Genomic DNA, 20,790 nt, shown 5'->3' on the forward strand with positions numbered 1-20,790 from the left:
CTAATATAAGGAGTAATATTTTATTGTGGTATCTGTACTTTTACTCAAGTACTTGAGTTGTGGGCCACAGTGACTATCTGCGTATAACTGTTCATTAGTAGTTATCTCATAGTTATTTTTCTTGAACCTTAACTAGTAGATAATTAATAGTTCTTCAGGAGGTATGACAGAATACAATACTGATTAGCTAACTGTTACTTAACACAGTCATAAAATTGTATTACATACTGATTAGTTAACACATCTTCCTTAGTAGTTAACAGTAGTGAGTTAAGTGTTAATGAATAATTACCTGCTGTTAGTTCTTCAGTAGTTCCTTATTAGTTATGCAGTAAGTAAGAAGCAGTATTCTAAAGTGTTACCCAAGTTTCTTTCAGTTGAAACAGCTCAGACTTACATTTTAGTCTAGGACTAGGCTTAAGCCTTGTTTGTGAAACTGGGGGTTACTAGTGTAAAATGATCACTTCTGTTCTTCTCAGTGTATCCGACTCTGCTCACAGTGCTACAAACCATGCCCCTATACGCAACACCCCGTGTTGTGCCGAATTCTGACCCCCACGAGATTATTACCCCCTTGTATTGGTAGTTTTAGGGTTAGTTCTTAGGGTTAGGGTTAGGTGTGGGGGAGGGGTTAGGATTAAGCAATCAGGTAACGATTTCAACGAGGGGGGTAATAATTTGAAAATGGGAACACCCACTCATTATCACGTTACACCCACTGCCGCCTAGTGACAAGGCATATGAATCATATTCCATATCACAGACAGTTTGGTTTCCCTACAGTTTTAAAGCATTTTAATTATGATGTTATACAGTAGCTGTGTTTGCGTGTTTCAAAAAATAAAAAAAATAAATAAATAAAAACTACATTAGAGGTGAGACATTTTGAATGACTCCTTTTTCAAGTTACATCGACTCTCCTTATGAGTGAGTCATTGAATCAATTTACTCAACCGATTCTTTCAAACGCTGAATAACGCAATTATTCTGTTTCTCGAAGAGCAGCTTGCTTCTGCTTTGCCTTTGTTTGCAACAGATGAAGTAAGTGGCAGTTTTGTGTCTGCAGTTACTCTATTAACGTGATGTTTATTTTATCAGCATTGTCGTGTTTTCCCACTCCATTATGCATGAAGCGAATCACAGCTGTGCTCATTGATATTCAGAAGCACGCTTGTTTGCATATTACTTTCAGTTTTTTATTTATATTTACAAAATTGTTAAAACAGTATCAAAAAATTCTAAAACAAAGTTTTATTTAGGGAGTTAATGGTGCAGACATGTTTGCTTGTGAAGTGCTTCACGCATTGAATGCACACTCTCCAGTTTTAAACATCTACACCCATGTAACTTTTGACCTCTCATCTGGAATGTCTTGACGCTTTAGTGCATGTTCATGTGTTTTACTCAACCTTGATTCATGACGTTTCACACTTGATTTATATTGTTGTGATGATGTTGGGTAAGTTCTTGATTTATGAAATTGGATTGCTGACTTGGAACTTGACATCCTGGTGTGTGAATCAGCACTTGTGTTGCAGTGTTTTTGAGAAGCTTGACAGGCAGATTTTTTTGTATTAAGATGAGAGATTATTCTAGTCTTTGATCTGAAAATGAAACTCTGACTGGAGTCATAGATTTTTTGAGTTATGGGAACATTTTGCTCTTCTAATCTGCTAAGTGCGGCACTGTTAGACCTAAAAAGGCAAAAGAAAATACAGAATACATTATTAATAACATTCATAAATCATATAAGATTTAGACATTGGCTGACACTCGTATACCTTACCTTGTGTTTCTGAGAGCTTGTTGAATCTGCTTCCGTCGTACTTCATTAATTGGGTACAGATAGAAAAACACTAAACCCACCAGCAAAAAGGCGATTGGGATGGGGGCCAAAAGCAATTGCAAGGCCAAGACAACTCAATCTGCATGACTACATGCACCTGCTTTATATCGTGTGAAGCTTCAACCAAACACATTGCTCAGTGTAAATATGTCAAGGTAAACATTTCAGACTTCCACAAAAAGGCTGAACTATTGCAAACATGAGCTCGGTTTTGTTTTGGCCAAACCTTCTCGCCTGACAGTATTTAAAAACTTGCAGGACACAGAGCTTGAACAATCGTGTTCCAATATTTTTTAAAACTGACCGACTGCCACTGTAAATCAGGCATATTTAGAGAGAGCGAGTGCTGACTCACAGTGGAGATGCCAGCTGACAGACCTCCTCCAAGCTTGTTGCAAAACCTTGAGCAGGAAAAAAACAGGGGCTCCAGGCCTCTGCAGAACGGGTTCTGAACAGTGAACTCATCCACTACATCTGGCAGCATTGATCTGAGCAAAACAAGACATTTTAGGTATTTAAACCAAATTTTTACATTTTGTGAAGAAATGTGAACGATGCTTCCCTATGTGCAAAAATGTGCAACCACCATGCTAGGGAGTAGGCTATGTGGTTGTAAAGATGTTCTGAGTGGTTTTTATATTGCTGTTGATTTGATTTCTAGGGTGTTGCTTACTGGCCCAATTTCAAACCTCTACTTTTGTGTAAATCAGTTAGATTTTGTCACCCATTTTATCATTTAGTAGGCAAAGTTGTGTTTGCTTATACAAGTAATATCACACCTGTCTCTAATAAGATTTAATGTGTAATTGCCCAGTTTGCACAAGTGATTCAGGATTAGTTATTTGCAGAAGTTTAATCAATAATTATAGCTAAATAAGAGCATGGGTTTCTCTAGGCCATTTTTAGGGGGCCTTTAGTGATAGACTGTTATAATATCTGCATCTGTGCAATTCTCTGTCATAAATACAGTTTACAAAATGTCATGGGGGAGCAGTGTTCACCCCTCATCACACCACAGTTGTTTCCTCCAGCGAAAATCTAGCCCTTAAAGGGTTACTCCACCCCAAAATGAAAATTTTGTCATTAATCACTTACCCCCATGTTTTTCCAAACCCATAAAAGCTTTGTTCATCTTCAGATCACAATTTAAGATATTTAAACCGGGAGGCTTGTGACTGTCCCATTGACTGCCAAACAATTAACATGTGGGAAAGTGATTAATGACAAAATTTTCATTTTGGGGTGGAGTAACCCTTTAACACATAGGAATGCTTTATAGAAAAGCTTTATATACTTTATAAAATGATCATTTTGCTATTTTCATTTGAAAATGTAACTTTCAATATAAAACATATTACAGTGCATGTGGCAAAGAGGTTTGTACTCTTGAGCTAAAGAAAGAGGTTTGTACAAGAAATGCAAATAGAATAGTGTTTGTACAGTAAATGGGTGTGTGTGATCAGGAAGACTTGTATTTGGCTTATTCAGTACTCAAATAATATACCTATGCATATTATACAATACAGTGGAATACTGTAATAAGTTAAGTATACCACCCTACCCTATTAGTCAAACATTAAGTTATCTATTTACTTACTTTGGTTGTGGTATACTAGTTTGTGTCTATGGGGGGTATTTTCATTACTCTTTACTTCAAAAACTAAGTCTAAAAAGGGTAATATTTTATGTATTTGAGGTCTGAGATGTCGTCCAGGATAATACCGGTATAATTTTTTACATGATAAAAAAGTGTCATATAGCGATATCAATGATACAGCGACTTGATGTGTATTTACTAGGGACGCACCGATTAAATACACTGCAGAACCTTATGTTTTCTACTACACGCATGAATTGCATTCAAACAGCGCTGCAGGAGCTAGCAGCGCTGTCTCGTTAGCCAGGGTTCAAACCGCGCGGGAAATCTGCGCTGAAACTGTATTACTAGTCAGTTGCTCAGTAACACTTTTATGATTTTTTTTTTTTTACAAGGCACGTGACAATGTGATACGTGCATTTTCCCAAATTAGTAATGAGAATAATTTATAAATCTGCTGCTGTCAACAAAAAGAAGCACTGAGGACCTCCTGCGGGTTTCTGTCAAAATAAAAGCTACATCAACATTCATAAATGTTATTATTGTAATATTACTGTTGTTCTGTTTAATAAAATTAAAAAGTAAGACGATAATAATGATAATAATTACAACATCTTTATTAATAGGTTACATTTATTATAACTTTCACACATAGTGTTCAAATTGGGATCTGTAATATTTTCTAATGTTTTAGAAGAATTCCCTTCTGCTCGGCAAGCCTGCATTTATTTGCGAGCCTGATTCAAGAAGGGGGTCTGAAAAATGACTTCAAAATATTATTTTACTAACTTATTAATTTTAAGTTAAATTGTACTTTGTTGGTATAATGTCTGCTAGAATGTTAAAAAATGATCAGTGTTAAATAAGTATTTTTAAATTGTTTTGCATTAGTGTACAATGTTTAAAAATAATAATTTATTCCATGTAGTGTCCATTTCATTCATTTCATATTTAATATTGGAGGCATCCAAGTTATTTGACATATTTGAACATTAAAAAAAAAAAAAAGAAAGAAAGAAACGTAATAGTTATTTTACCTGGTAATTGGTTACTTTTATAATGATGTAACTCATTTACTAACTCAGTTACTATTTGTGAGAAGTAACTAGTAACTATAACTAATTACTTTTTTAAAGTAACTTGCCCAACACTGGTCACTACTATTGGACTGTAATGCTGCTTCTGCCACCTTATGACAATAGATTTACACTTTGAATTAGGTAGTCTGTCGTCAATGACAGTAGCTCATTGGAAAAAGATGGAAAATGGCCTTCATTGTGTTTGCACTAATAAATGCTGATGCCTGCCAGCTGCAATCACCAATAAAACGTTGTTCCATATTTTTTTGTATATCGTCATAAATAACATTATCGCAAATATTCTTGAAATATCGTGATATAATTTTGAGGTTATATCGCCCACCCCTAGTCAAGTCAAGTCAAGTCACCTTTATTTATATAGCGCTTTTACAATACAGATTGTGTCAAAGCACTTAACAGTATCAAATTGGAGGATAGAGAGTCAGTAATGTATAATGATAAGATTAAACACTCAATTTTCAGTTAAAGGCATTTCATTATTGAATTCAGAGATGTCATTGTCTAGCTCAGTTTAGTTTAAATAGTATCTGTGCAATCAAATCGGCGATAATCGCTAGAAATGAAGTGTCCCCAACTGAGCAAGCCAGAGGCGACAGCGGCAAGGAACCAAAACTCCTCTGTGACAGAATGGAGAAAAACCTTGGGAGAAACCAGGCTCAGTCGGGGGGCCAGTTCTCCTCTGACCAGACGAAACCCGCAGTTCAAAAGTTTATATTTCTATTTTAATTTTGTTGCAATTTCTAACAATAGTAGTATTATGTAGTTAGGTATTTTATTATATTTTAGTTATTTTGTTATTTTTGGTTGATATATCTGGGGATATATCTCTGGGGTCATCTGGGTGTCCTGGTCTCCGCTGATGATCAGGGCTGTAGACATCATCTCTTGGTGCTGATCCACCATCTGATTGGATACGGACTGAGAAACAGAATAGGAAAGAAACAGACAAATATTAGCGTAGATGCCATTCAATTTACGATGTAACGAGTACATCGTGTGTTATGGGGAGTGTTCCCGGTTCCGGTTGATCTAATTAATGCAGCCTAACAATCCTTTAACGGATTTGAATAATAGAAGCGTATTAATGTGTTATGTGTAAGCCAGGCTAAAGAGATGGGTCTTTAATCTAGATTTAAACTGACAGAGTGTGTCTGCCTCCCGAACAGTGTTAGGTAGACTGTTCCAGAGTTTGGGTGCTAAATAGGAATAGGATCTGCCGCCCGCAGTCGATTTTAATTTTCTAGGTATTATCAAACGGCCAGAGTTTTGAGAACGCAGCAGACGTGGAGGACTATAATGTGATAAGAGCTCGCTCAAGTACTGAGGAGCTAAACCATTCAGGGCTTTATAAGTAATTAACAAGATTTTAAAATCTGTCCGATGCTTGATAGGGAGCCAGTGCAGTGTTGACAGAACCGGGCTAATATGGTCATATTTCCTGGTTCTAGTAAGGACTCTAGCTGCTGCATTTTGGACTAACTGTAGTTTGTTGATCAAGCGTGCAGAACAACCACCCAATAAAGCATTACAATAGTCTAACCTTGAGGTCATAACCGCATGAATTAACATTTCTGCATTTGACGTTGAGAGCATTGGTCGCAATTTAGATATGCTTTTGAGATGAAAAAATGCAGTTTTACAGATGCTAGAAACATGGCTTTCAAATGACAGATTGCTATCGAACAGCACACCTAGGTTCCTGACTGATGAAGAAGAATTGACAGAGCAGCCATCAAGTGTTAGATAATGTTCTAGGTTACATGTGGGGTTTTTAGGTCCGATAATTAACACCTCTGTTATTTCAGAATTTAGCAGTAAAAATTACTTGTCATCCAGTTTTTATATCGACTATGCATTCCGTTAGTTTCTCAATTTGGTGTGTTTCACCGGGCGCGAAGAAATATAGAGCTGAGTATCATCAGCATAACAGTGAAAGCTAACACCATGTCTCCTGATAATATCTCCCAAGGGTAACATATAGAGCGTGAAAAGTAACGGCCCTAGTACTGAGCCTTGAGGTACTCCATACTGCACTTGTGATCGATATGATACCTCTTCATTCACTGCTACGAACTGATGGCGGTCAGATAAGTACGATTTGAACCATGCTAAGGCACTTCCACTAATGCCAACAAAGTTTTGTAGTCTATTCAAAAGAATGTTGTGGTCGATAGTGTCGAACGCAGCGCTAAGATCCAGTAGAACTAATAAAGAGATACAACCACGATCAGATGATAGAAGCAGGTCATTTGTAACTCTAATGAGAGCAGTCTCAGTACTATGATACGATCTAAATATTGACTGGAATTCCTCACAGATATCATTTTTCTCTAGGAAGGAATATAATTGTGAGGATACTACCTTTTCTAGTATCTTTGACAGAAAAGGGAGATTTGAGATCGGTCTGTAATTAACTAGATCTTTGGGGTCAAGTTGTGGTTTTTAATGAGAGGCTTAATAACAGCCAATTTGAAGGTTTTGGGGACATATCCTAATGACAATGATGAATTAATAATAGCCAAAAGAGGATCTATGACTTCTGGAAGCAGCTCTTTTAGTAGTTTAGATGGAATCGGGTCTAACATACATGTTGTTGGTTTAGATGATTTAACAAGTTTATACAATTCTTCCTCTCCCACAGTAGAGAATGAATGAAATTGTTCCTCAGGGGGTCTATAGTGCGCTATCTCATGCGATACTGTAGCTGACGGCTGCAGGGATACAATTTTATCTCTGATAGTATCGATCTTGGAAGTGAAGTAGTTCATAAAGTCATTACTGCTATGCTCTTGGGAAATGCCAACACCTGTTGATGCTTGATTTTTCGTTAATTTAGTTACTGTATTGAATAAATAACGGGGGTTATGTTTGTTTTCTTCTAGAAGAGACGAAAAGTAATCAGATCTAGCAGTTTTAATGCTTTTCTGTAGGATAGGGTACTTTCCGCCAAGCTAAACGAAATACCTCTAATTTAGTTTTCCTCCAGCTGCGCTCCATTTTCCGGCTGCTCTCTTTAGGGTGCGAGTGTGCTCATTATACCACGGTGTTGGACTCTTATCCTTAATCTTCCTTAAGCGTAAAGGAGCAACCGCATCTAAAGTGCTAGAAAAGAGAGAGTCCATAGTTTCTGTTACATCATCAAGTTGTTCTGAGCTATTGGATATGCTGAGGAACTGAGATAAGTCAGGAAGATTATTTATAAAGCAGTCTTTTGTGGTAGAGGTAATGGTTCTACCATATTTGTAACAAGGAGTTGGCTTTACAGCTTTAGCTATATGGAATATACAGGAGACTAGATAATGATCTGAGATATCATCGCTCTGCTGCAAAATTTCAACGCCACTGACATCAATTCCATGTGACAGTATTAAATCTAGAGTATGATTTCGACAATGAGTAGGTCCTGACACATGTTGTTTAACACCAATTGAGTTTAGAATGTCTATAAATGCTGATCCCAACGAATCTCTGTCATTATCAACATGGATATTAAAATCACCAACGATTAGGACTTTATCTGCAGCCAGCACTAACTCCGATAGAAGATCAGAAAATTCTTTAATAAAGTCTGTATGGTGCCCTGGTGGCCTGTATACACTGTAAAAAATGATTGTGATTTTAACAGTAAAAAACTGTAAAATACCACAGTAATAACCTGTTAAATGATTAAGAGTAAGTTTCCTTACTATATACAGTGAATAACTGTAATAGATCTAACCTTTGTTTTCGAGAAAGTAGCCTCAGAGTCGACACTCATAGACTGTGTCTGAAACAACTCCCTACACCCTCATTCACTAGTCCTACATTACTGCACTATATAGTCCACTAGACAGAGTGATTGAGAACATATGAGTGAATTCAGACACTGATGAACACCTGCTGTTAACAAACACAATCACTGAAGGAAAGAACAAGAAACAAAACTACAACTGACATACAGCCACAGCCTTAAATGAAATCAACTGAAATAAAACAGCAGAGGATGATTAAACAACTCCACAAACAGCATTACCAGCTCCACTTGTTACTAACCAGTTTGACTTCATTTCTGTCATATATCTATGAATTAACAGAGGTTTATATTTTATTTCAAATGTTTTGTTTGACCTCACCATCTTGGTGATCGGTGTTTGCTTTAGTTATGCTCTTGACCCTTGACTCTTTAAAATTAGTTTTTTTTTGGCTGTTGTAACTGTGTTTGTAGAGCACATTTATTATGACAAGAAAAGCCAAGAGAAATTGTAATTAAGTAGTTTTGGTTAAAACTTAAACGCGGTGGTCATCGTCAGTTAGTGTCAAGCAATATGGGTGATTTGTAATTATTTTCACATTGTTTATGGTAGTAATATTACTCTACAAATTAAGCTGACAAACCATGAAAAAATTTAAAACCTTTATTCACAAAACCTTCAGAGTTACAGCACCATTTAGAAACACAGACATCAGGAATCAGCACATGAACCTCAACAATGGTGACTATTAATAATAAAAAAAACAATTCATGCAGCAAAGCAAGCTGGGTGCCAGTACAAAACTCCCAGCATGCACTGCAGCATGAATAAATTATGCAGCTGAATGTTCTTAATATTTTCTTTATTTGCTTTTATTTTGGTGTTGTTTTTGTTGTTACTTTTCAGTAGACTGATTTGTGATGTTCAGAGTTGAACCGTTTTTTAAAATTTTTTATATCATTTTTGATTGTCACCAATTTTGAGATTCATATGCCGATTGCTGATGTCTGTGTGTGTTTAAGTTCTGCCGTAGTTCAGTACATTCATTTGTGCATATTCTGGTTAGAGCTGTTTCACAACATTTGATTGCTGTAGTATCAGTGGAGCAATTAACATATTACATGTTTAATAAGAGACTTAACACGGGATAATCAATTAATTAAACTAGATCATGTTGGTGTTGACATCACAAAAATCAGTCTCCAGATGATGATAGATTTGTTTGGTGTTTTGCTTTAAAACTGTGCTTAATAAACACAGCTAATTAAAAGCAAGCAAACAAAAACCAATGTTAGGGAGTCACGATTCAAGATCCCAACTAAAGCACCCATTGATCGCCAATATGGTGACTTCAAATGAAAGTACAACAACTAAAATCTCAATAAGAGCTTTTGTACACATATGACATAAATAAAGTAAAAGTGGTTAGTAATAAGATGCTGGTGTGGAGTTGTTTAATCACCTCTTCTGAAATCTTGAGAGATTTCATGTGTTTTATTTCAGTTGATTTCATCTTGGCTTTAGCTGTAAGTTTTGTTTCTCTGCTCTTGTTTCTCATTCCTTCAATGATTCTACTTGTTAACAGCAGGTGTTCATCAATAAAGCTCAATCCTAATTTAATTAGTCACTTAATTCTCTCATTAATTCATCACTGCTTCAGTGTTACTTCAACACTCTGTAGTGTGGACACATAGAAGTGCTCTTTAAAACTGAGGATTTTGCTGTGGGATTAAAGGGGTTAAATGTGTGAGATGACAAAACATACTGTGAAACGTAATTTTAACAGAAATATACCATGAATTTAATTTACGGAAGCAAACTGAAAAAAACAGTAGATTACTGGCAACCACAGCTGCCGGTATTTCACCGTAAAATCAAGACAAAAAACAGCAAAATACTGTAAAACCTAACAGTCAACTTCCTGTTGTGTTTTGTGGGTCACCATTGTGCTGGAGAGTAGAGCCTGTGTTTAAGTCAAGGACGGACAGAGAGACACTGATGTTATGCTGCATGTTGCTTTATTTAAAGGCAGTAACTGTGTAGTTACTGATGTAATGAGAACGTTTTTGCTAGTTTTGATCATGTATGTGTGCTTCTGTTATTTGCAAGAGATTTGAATTGATGACTTTGCATAAATCAGTAAGATTTTCTTCATGGACTTAAACAAAATAGTTCTCAATACTCTTATACTCACATTACATAAACATTATAAATATTAGTCTATAAACAAATGGCAGTTGGATAATTTAAGCGTAGTCGGTTTCTGCAAATAAAATGAGTTAACTAAAAGGTTTGTGTATTAACATTGTATCAGTTAATGAGATACGGTTTTTCACTGTAAATTTAAACAGTTCTGTAAATCCTAAAATTTAGCTACCGTATTTTTCACGGTAAAATTCTGGCAACCACAGCTGCCGGTATTTTTCCGTAAATTTAACAGATTTTTTTTTACAGTGTACAGTAGCCAGTACAAACATCACAGGGGATTTATCATTAACACTTGTTTCTTTGGATAACGTTATATGAAGCACCATTACTTCGAACGAATTATACTTGAAACCCAACCTCTGAGAGATACTGAAAATATTTCTATAAATTGTAGCAACACCTCCCCCTTTACCTTTTGGACGCGGTTCATGTTTGTAACAGTAATCTTGGGGTGTAAACTCGTGTAAAGTAATGTAATCATCTTGTTTTAGCCAGGTTTCTGTCAGACAAAGCACATCTAGTTTATGGTCAGTGAAAATATCATTTACAAAAAGTGCTTTTGAAGAAAGGGATCTAATATTCAATAAGCCAAGCTTTATCATGTGTTTATCTGTATTATATCGGTTTTTTATTTGTTGAACATCAATTAAATTGTTACTATTACTTTGGTTTGGATGTTTTCTGTATTTTGTAGTTTGGGAGCAGACACAGTCTCTATAGAGTGATATCTAGGTGAAAAGTTTCTATGTGCTGAGAATTAACTGACTTCTGGTGACGTGAGGCGGCTAGTAGACGGTCGGTTTAGCCAGTCTGTCTGCTTCCTGACCTGGGCTCCAGTTAGTCAAGTACGAACTCTAAGACTATGTGCCATATTTCTAGAGAGAAGAGCGGCACCACCCCAGGAGGGATGAACACCATCTCTTTTCAACAGGTCAGGTCTACCCCAAAAATTCTTCCAATTGTCTATAAAGCCTATGTTATTCTATTGTGTGTGTGTGTGTGTGTGTGAAAATGACAGTTTTGGACGTATAAGGTAATACAAAAATATTTTTAAAATACCTTAAAGTAACCACAAATGAGCATGTAAAGCAAATATCTTTAAAAGAAATTATGTGTGGAGCATGTCCCCGATCCACGCAATGCTCTCACCGTTTTCCCCCCTTACCTGTTTGCATCTCTGTTACTTACTTAATTACCCACCCTCGTTGGGGGCTGAGCCCCCTAAAATGAAAATCCTAGAATCGCCCTTGAATAAGAGTGTCCAAGATGAAGAAAAGGACAAATCTTTAAAAAAAACTTGTTTAAAAGACATGTATATTCTTTGTATCTACACGGGTATTATATGGTTTTCAAAAGTCTGATTTCAAAAAATCATATATTTTTGGGAGGCTACACCACATGACATTTCACGACCTGAACTAACCATGTCATAAAAATTTGTTAGATTTTTTTTTTTTTTTTGGTGCACAATTGTACAACCCTGACATTTCTACTCCTAAGAAATACCACTAAATATATGAGCTCTCCATCAGAAAGTAATTTGACTGATAATGTAAAAAAAACAACTGCACAGTTTCCCTTCAAAATATAAATATTACCAAAAGTGATGGCAATGTTTTGCATAAAACTTGATGTGAAGATTTACTGATGGATCACCAAGTGCTAAACTCTCGATGCTGGAGAATGCTGGCCTGATTAGCAGAGATGAACAGCGGAAGCGGACAGATCTAGGTCTTACTGTTACTCACCATGGTAACAAGAACAGTGCCGCTAAACTAGATCCAGCCAAAACACACATAACCATGTACACCGGAAAGTTCTCTGGCATGGAACCTAGGACCACTAGAGCTGGAATGAGGAGCTATACGGAGAAACACATGAAAGAACATATTGATCACTTTGAAAATGTGAAGGTGTTTTACAGTGGGAACAAAATTGATGGCTCAAGTTTGAATCACCCTTCCAGCTACTAGCCCAGATCTATAACCACTAGAGTACATCACCAGAATCATTGTGTCTGGCCTCTTCACCATTGAACAAAGGGAACTTACAGGTAGACCTATAAAAAGTGCAGTTTTCTTGCCCAGCCTCACCAGCGTCATCTGCCACATTGGCACTGATATGGTAGCGGACACCTGTACACACATCAGGACATCCAAGGAATTAAACCATGCTAAAACATCTGTTCATCAGTGTAACTGATTCTGGTTTTGGCAAAATAAAGATACTAATTATAAAATAGACAATTCTAGTCCTGGATGTTGGTCTATGAAGTTCAATAAAGTGGTGCAAAAAGACATTATATAGTAGCATACAGTATGTTACTGTGCAGTACTGTTTTGAGTTTGATTATAAAACTACAGCATTTTTATGTCTATAGACTTACCAGTATAGCTAACATGAGATACTGGAACTGGGGCCTGTACCATGATGGCAGATGAACAAATTCAGAGTTATAGGATAAGTTTTGACTTGATAAATGCAAACCACTCCAATCTGGCTTTGTTGGTACCATGAAGCTGATCATCAACTTTCTCTGTCAACTCAGAGAGTTAATGGAGCACGTGCACATGAATGTGTGACATCAGTGGCGAACAGCCAATCACAACACGGATCAAGTGTGATTCACTTCTCGCGAGAGAGTCAGCGAGATACAAAACTCTTTTGTTAAAGGTTAAGAGATTAAAGAATATGAGGAATTTAAACGCATTTCCACTGAATTACTTGTCCATGAAAGAGGACAAATAAAGGAAATTATCTTGCTCTATCAGTGCAGTCACAAGTGAAACTTGTAAAGTTAGTTTATATAGTTGATAATATATAACGATAGAGACTCAAACATGTAAGGTCACATGTAGCCATTTTTAAAGTGTTATCTATTGATTCTACCACTTATTTATATTACATATGATCTGTATATATTAATATTCATTTAAAATAAATGCTTTATAATAATTGTTAAACTAAAAGTGCTTGTGTAATGGAGTAATAATAATATAAATCATATTAAAATGATATAAATCATATGTAAATTGTAATTATCATATAAAGCCAGACAATTTTGTTGTTGTTGTTGTTGTTGTTTTAAGGTACTTCATAGTGACCTTTAATTTGTAGGAAGAGAAACTGGGGGAGTGACTTTTGTTTGTGTCAGACGTGTGTCACTTTGCTCACATCCGATTGGTCCAATTTCAGTTTGCGATCTCTAACTCAGAACATAACCTACCCCGGTGCAGGTTAGCTGTGGAATGTAAGTTACTATGGTAAAGAACGCAGCTAAAAGCCAAGCCACTTTCATGGTACCTAAAACCCAGGATTGGTGCAAACTAAACTGAAACTTACCTGGCTAGCCAGCTAATCCGGCTTCATGGTACAGGCCCCTGAGCTCCTAAGCCAGCAACGTGAGTGCAAAACAGTGTGAAGTTCCCCAAAGACATCTGGAAATGAACCCAAAAAGGTTTCAGCAATTTCAGCAAGCACTAATGCACTCTCATATAAAAAATGAAATGATTTGCTGTATTAATCCCTAGCTTTCAAATACAACATGATGATTTTATATAGAATCTTTAATATTTACCACAATTTGTGATTGCATGTCAACGTAGTCTTTTTGGTCTAGTTTTAACTTTACACATACTTTACAGGTAAACCAGCGATCCGACCTGAAAAGCTAAAGTGGAGAAGAGGAAGCCGAGGACCAGACGCTGGTATGACACATGGCCAATCAGCTTCTTCACAGCATTCAGGTATGTAGTGTGCATGTGACTCTAACCACTGAGAGGCCCTACGGGAGCCAGAGAGAGAAACAACAATACATCTGCACAAAGCTATGAAATTTGACACTGAACTGGTGAAGAGTTAAGAGCTAGTTTGGTGGGATTTTATTCGTAAACAATGAATTCACTGTGGTTCAAAGACATATTGTTTCACTGCCTGATAAACGCCCCAAAATGTAGCCTACAGTAAAGTTATTATCAAGGGTCGTTAAGAGTGGTCAATAGTATATTCAGGGAATCTAGCAAAACAAAACACAAAAAGACTTTATTAGTAGTTCACTACAGTTCAAGCCTATAATGTTAAATGTTGTTAAGAGTCCTCATTAAAGCATCATACTCAATAACCAGGGAATCTAAAAACATACATACAAACAAAAACAAACAAACAACAACAATAACAAATAAGTTTTATGTGAATCAATTCACTACAATTTCAAAGCCATATCGTTGTTAAGAGTCCTCAGTAAAGCCTCATGCTCAATGGTACATTCAGGGAATCTGGCAAGACAAAACAAACAAAACAAAACAAAACAAAACAAACAAAAACAAGGTTTTATTTGTTAATCAATTCACTGCAGTTCAAAGCCGTATTGTTGTTAAATGTTCTTAAGAGTCATCAATAAAGCCTCTTGTTCAATGATATATTCATGAAATCTAACAAAACAAAACATAAAAGGTTTTATGTGTAAACAAGCTTCACTACAGTCCAAGCTCATATTTTTAGCTGATAAACATGTTCAAAATGTAGCCTTCCATCAAAATATCATTAAATATTGTTAAGAGTCCTTAATAAAGCCTCATGCTCAATAATGCACTCTGAGAATCTGGCCAAAAAAAAAAAAAGAGTAAACAATTCAAGCTCATAATGTTTCACTGATAAACATGTCTAAAATGTAACCTACCATAAAGTTGTTATTAAATATAGAGCTCAATAATATATTCAGCAAAACTGACAGAAAAAAACTAAACAAAAATTAAGATTTTATTAGCAAACAGTGAATTCACTACAGTTCAAGCCCATATTGTTTTGCTGATAAACATGCAAAATGTAGCCTACCATAAAGTTATTATTAAATGTTCATAAGAGTTCTCAACAAACCCTCATGCTCAATAATATATTCAGAGAATCAGACAAAACAAAACATTCTTTGAACTCTGAATTCTTTGAGCAAAAATGCGCTGCACCTCTTTGCTCTTTGACCCCCAGGAACAGCACCACACAGCAAACAAAGAAGAGAGCGCTCATGACCAGTGCTGATATCATAAAGGCACTTCTCTGAAGGGAAACAGACATATATATGCACAGTAAGTGTATATGCAAACAGTCTCAGATTGCAAATGATAGGGGCTTCAATAGACCTCTCTAAAGAAAGTGTGAGGGGTCTACGGCATACTAAACGGTCTACATATTAGGAACTTTTCAACTGTGTTTCCAAACAGTGTCTTAGCTAGATTACAAGAGTTAAAAGTTGGATTACATGTCAGACAGAGTGTGTAATATTTCATGACACCAGAGACTAACAGTCCCTAAAGCGCCAAAACAATCTGCAAATTACCCATAGAAAATGCTTTAAAAACGTTGAAAGGAATTGTATAATTGACACACTACACAGAACCAAAATTACACCCTTAGGTTAAATATGTTTTATGGCTTTGTTCAGATAGGCATGAGCAATATTACAACTAATGCTTTCCTCAGCAAACGGCAGTAATTATAAATAGTAAAATACCTGAGTAACATCAGAACAGTTGCATTATACAGTATTTTACAGTGTGCTGGTGGTGTGTAGGTGTTATCGTGTTACAGTTTCATGCAGCGCAGCGCTGTGTGGGAGATCTGGTGTTTGGTTCACGTTCAGACAGGCTTGATCTCTGTCTTTGTTATACACCCACAGCACCTGACCCTGAATCACAGCCGCCATCAGCATAGCAAACGCCTCCACACTCATTCCTGACAGAAAGAGGGTTAGAGAGATGTGCGTGCAGTCATACAGCAACTGATAATACCAACTACTGCTCAGAGAAACACCATCACACACATCCTGCCTGGAATTAGTTAGTTCCTCCCCCCTCCCCTCCCCTCAGTCTTGGCAGTGAAATAATAGGTTATAATGGCTCTGTTTCAAAACCTAGTGAGCTGTCTACTGCCTAAATGGGCAGCTGTCTTATAAGGCAGCATTCTAACCAAAAGGGAACATTGTAAGTGACTGATTTGGAACGATCTACGTAGGTGGAAAATTTTGCTCCACACAAAACTGGTGTAAACGATTGAGTGCTATTTGTAATTGTAGTATATAGGGCATCACTTCTCTTTGATATAGTGTGTTAACACTAGTGAGCTCTAACAGGTGATCATTCAAATATTTAGGGTCGTGTTTTAAAAAAAAAAAAGTATTATTGTTTTTGAAAGAAGTCTGTTGTTCTCAAGTTTGCATTTATATATACAGTATAAAAGAGTAACACTGTGAAATATTTTTCCTATTTAAAAAGCTGTTTTTAATTTAATACATTTTTTAAATGTAATGTATTCTTGTGATGCAAGGCTGAATTCCCAGCATCATTATTCTAGTTTTCAGAGTAACATGATCCTTCAGAATTTGAAATTGCCTTTTTTTAAACAATGTAAAAGTCATCAGACTTGTTACTGTCACTTTTGATCCATTTAATGCATCCTTGCTGAATGAAAGTATTCAGTAAGTAAACCTTACTGCTGCTAGACGTTTGAATGCATTGTATTGTATTATTTGCATTACCTTCTCATATTACCATTTGATCAAAGGTAATATGAGATGTAAGCTAACAGACTAACATGCTAGCAGTATGCTGACTAAATAATAATAAGAAATATTTAAATTCACATTCAATTGCTTTGTAATTATATATAATAGCATTTCATGTCAAAAGAAAATATAATTACATAGTTAAAATCATCATACATTGACTATGTAGTTTTTTTTTTTTCTGATCAGGCTCTATAGATAGAGAACCTATTAAAAGACCTTTCGACCGATGCAATTGCTAGATGGAGCAATTTGTTCATGACACCGGGTTAGGAGACTTGACAGTTGTTTCCAACAGATCAGTGGTGCCTTAGTATCATATATACAACTGCTGTATTTATTCATCATATTTTTTTTATTGTCATTTAAAATTTTAAAGGGTTAGTTCACCCAAAAAACGAAAATTCTGTTATAATTACTCACTCTGATGTCGTTCCAAACCCGTAAGACCTTTGTTCATCTTCTGAACACAAATTAAGATATTTTTGATGCATTCTGAGAGCTTTCTGACCCTCCATAGACAGCAAGGATCCTACCACGATCAAGATCCAGAAACGTAGCGAGGAGATCAGTGAAATAATCCATGTGTTTATTAGTGGTTCGACCGTAATTTTACAAAGCTACGTGAATATTTTTGTGTGAAGAAATAAAAAATAACGACTTTATTCAACAATTCGTCCCCTCCGCATCACCAGTGCCATTTTGGAGAGTATCACATACATAAACAACGTTTGCAACGTATGAACACGGATATGTGGTTTACCTTCAGATCAAAGCACAAACAACGTAAACAACGTAAACAGCATATCCGCGTGGTGCAGCTGACAAAGAACAACATACGTTGTGTTATTTTTGTTTTCTTTGCGCACAAAAAGTATTCTCGTAGCTTCGTAAAATTACGGTTGAACCGTAAATTTGAATTAATGACAGATTTTTTTTTTGAGTGAACTATCCCTTTAATTTATAATTTTGATATGCGTTTGACTTTTTTTTTATTATTAGTTTTTACTTTATTTAGCTTTGATTTATTTTATCTTAGTTTTTAGTTTTAGTAATCTTAGTACTTCAAATAATACTTATTTCAGTTAGTTTTTTTCGGAAAGTTTTTTTTTTTAATTGAACTTTTTCATCTAATATTTATATTTTAATTGATTTCAACTTTATCTCAATTAGTAAAATAAATTTTAAATACGTTTTGGTTAACAGTAACAATGCAACAATATTTTACATTCACTAAGCTAGCAACACAATATTCTAAGAGGCACAAATAAACATTGGATAAAATAATAAAATAGTAAAAAGACAACTCTCATGTTGTTTCAAACCTGTATGAGTTTCTGTAATTCTTCTGTGGAGCACAGAAGATGAATATGTGAAGCATGTTGTGACTGCTCTGTCCTCAGAATTTCTCCTTTTTTCCATGGAGAAACGCCAGGTTTGAAACAATGAGAGAATGATGACACAATTAGAAATTCAAAGCTGACGACTGAAGTGTTCTCACTGTAAGCTGTGGCAGAGTCTCTGTCTTGTTGATCTCCTCCCAGAAACATGTTGAGGGATGTGTATGGAACACTGTAGCACTGCAGGGAGCAGAACGTTCGTTTTGAAGGAGTCAGCACATGAAAGACGTGCGGGGGAGCTGTGTGATGTAACAGCCATTTGACCTCAATAATGAACACTAGAGTGCCGCTAATGGAAGCCGGCTAATTTGGCTATTACATAAAAAGCATCACATGGAGAAAGGACAGGGCATGTGTTAGTGACTGAGAGAATAAAAGAAGGAAGTCATACACTCATAAAGGTCTCAAAAAGACACCTGATGGCTAGATACCAGGGCACACTGAACGAGGAAGATGTAAGCGAGAATGGCCAATGGCATTGACAGCACAGCCCTGAGACAGGAACAACCAGATGAGTCATGGAAACTCGCAATTCACAACATGCACTTCACTTTAGAATCATCGTATGTTAGTGTGTAAAAACAAACAGGAAATGCACTTACAGTAATGCACTTATAGTGCAGAGGCTAGATGGTTTAAAAGCATAAATGGCAAGCTTGATTTTATTTATTTATTTATTTGTAAAGTTGTAAATGGATTCTCTTCACACTTGGAACACAAGTAAACTTTAACAGGGTAAACTTTTATAAAGGTGAATGGGACATTGAAGCAATTACTTTTGCATCTGTCAGAACAGATTTACACATTTACAATCAATTTGTTTAAAAGAGCAGTTCTTCTGGATCTCATTAAACAAAAAATATGATAAAAATGTAATGATATGATTTTAATAAGTACTATTTTATTTTAAAAATGCCACCCACCATGGAAGGAGCCTGCCGATTTGGGTCCAGCTACTCCTGCTCACTAGATACCCAACAACGGGATCAGTCACGGCATCCCAGGCATGACTGATGAACAGAATCAAAAATACTGAAAAAACCTCCATCTGCATACCAAACAAGAGCAAATCAGAGAAATGTGGGTAAATAAGGGAATGCATACAGGATATTTTCCACTTCAGAGATAAGATTGCTGAGATAAAATGCTTCTATGCAAAAAACAAATCTCAGGCATAACATTAGTAGTCAAGGCAGTTAAAGTTATCATGAAATCAAAATAGATTTGTTTGCATATAGTGCTCTTTTCTGGTCTTTAAGTGAAAAGTGCAACTACATTTCCTTGAAATATATAAATCCCAAAATAGATAGCCATTCAAAATAGCAATATTAATGACAATTTTAAACAAATGCTTCATTATATTAGTTGTAGATGTTTTGGCAATGCCCTGTTCTTTTTGGAGGCTCAAAAAAGTGTTACATTTTTCCATCTTTCTTAGCTTTTTCCAGGTATTATAAACCTTCTTGATTATTCCATATTACATAATATTTCATCAAAATGTAAGTTGCTCAGTCTCTGAAATGACCTTGTTTTTCTGGGCTGACGTCACTTTGGCTGCACTGGCTTTTTTGGATGCATTTGACTATATAAATTATTATTTATCCATACTTACGTAATTCCGGTTGAGAAAATGCAGATTACTACATCTAACAGAAAGATCTGTAGAGAAAAACCCTACTGCATAACACAGCTTTCTGGACAGGGGAAGCTTCACCTTATTGTGAAGACACAGAAAAAGCAACAAAGACAGAGATGTCGGCCTCTTAAAAATTAAAATGCATACAAAAGTTATGCTCTGTATGGATGTGTTACAAAACACTTTGTTAAGAAGAACTTACAGAGGTCTCTTGTCTTTCTCTGTTGCAGTGTTCATCACTGATACAGGTGAAAACACTCTGTTCTTTATCCGGCCGTGTTGTAGCAGTCGGCATATTGTGGTCAGTCAGCGTGATTGGTCTTTGGTGCTCTGTTTTCTCAGTCTTTAATCATAACCGAATCTACTGTAATTTGCTCATTCTGCTGGTTTCACCAGTGCCTGTTGAACACTAAGAGCAGTGAAAGCAGTGAAACTAGTTCAGCTGAATCCTGATTTCACTGATCCTCCCACAGGAACAGCACACTGTAACTAGAGCTGCTGTCAGTCAAATAGGGACTACTTTTACAGTGTAACCACGATTTATAGAACAACAGTGATTTATTTTTTTTTAACTATAAACTTTCCTTTGTTGGATTATAGATTCATTTGGAGAGAGTGTTTTAGATAGAGACAAAACCTTGTCAGAAATTTTAAAGTGTTGTGTTTTAAAGTGATTTATTCAAAATTTGAACACTTCAAAACGGCCGGCAACCATT

The 20,790-nt window shown here is 35.9% G+C and overlaps 1 protein-coding gene and 1 long non-coding RNA gene across 2 annotated transcripts in view; one reads left to right on the forward strand and one right to left on the reverse strand.

Annotated features, from left to right (window-relative positions):
- The first annotated feature begins 968 nt into the window (after positions 1-968).
- Positions 969-20,790, forward strand: part of LOC131545477 (uncharacterized) — a 29,025-nt gene continuing 9,203 nt past the window's right edge. The window contains exons 1-2 of the long non-coding RNA XR_009272438.1: positions 969-1,041; positions 14,127-14,228. This is a non-coding gene — a long non-coding RNA (uncharacterized LOC131545477). The remainder of the gene's footprint in view (positions 1,042-14,126; positions 14,229-20,790) is intronic.
- mfsd2al2 (major facilitator superfamily domain containing 2a-like 2) lies at positions 1,691-20,470 on the reverse strand. The gene is given in 16 exon segments (XM_058784317.1): positions 1,691-1,963; positions 2,161-2,334; positions 12,231-12,343; positions 12,534-12,617; positions 12,869-12,895; positions 13,857-13,919; positions 14,145-14,266; positions 15,444-15,534; positions 16,064-16,209; positions 18,540-18,618; positions 18,830-18,884; positions 18,886-18,930; positions 19,362-19,491; positions 20,079-20,113; positions 20,115-20,152; positions 20,277-20,470. Coding segments are annotated over 16 exon segments (1,476 nt in total). The 5' UTR covers positions 20,370-20,470; the 3' UTR covers positions 1,691-1,782.

Source organism: Onychostoma macrolepis, chromosome 08 (assembly GCF_012432095.1).
Source record: "Onychostoma macrolepis isolate SWU-2019 chromosome 08, ASM1243209v1, whole genome shotgun sequence".
NCBI lineage: Eukaryota > Metazoa > Chordata > Actinopteri > Cypriniformes > Cyprinidae > Onychostoma > Onychostoma macrolepis.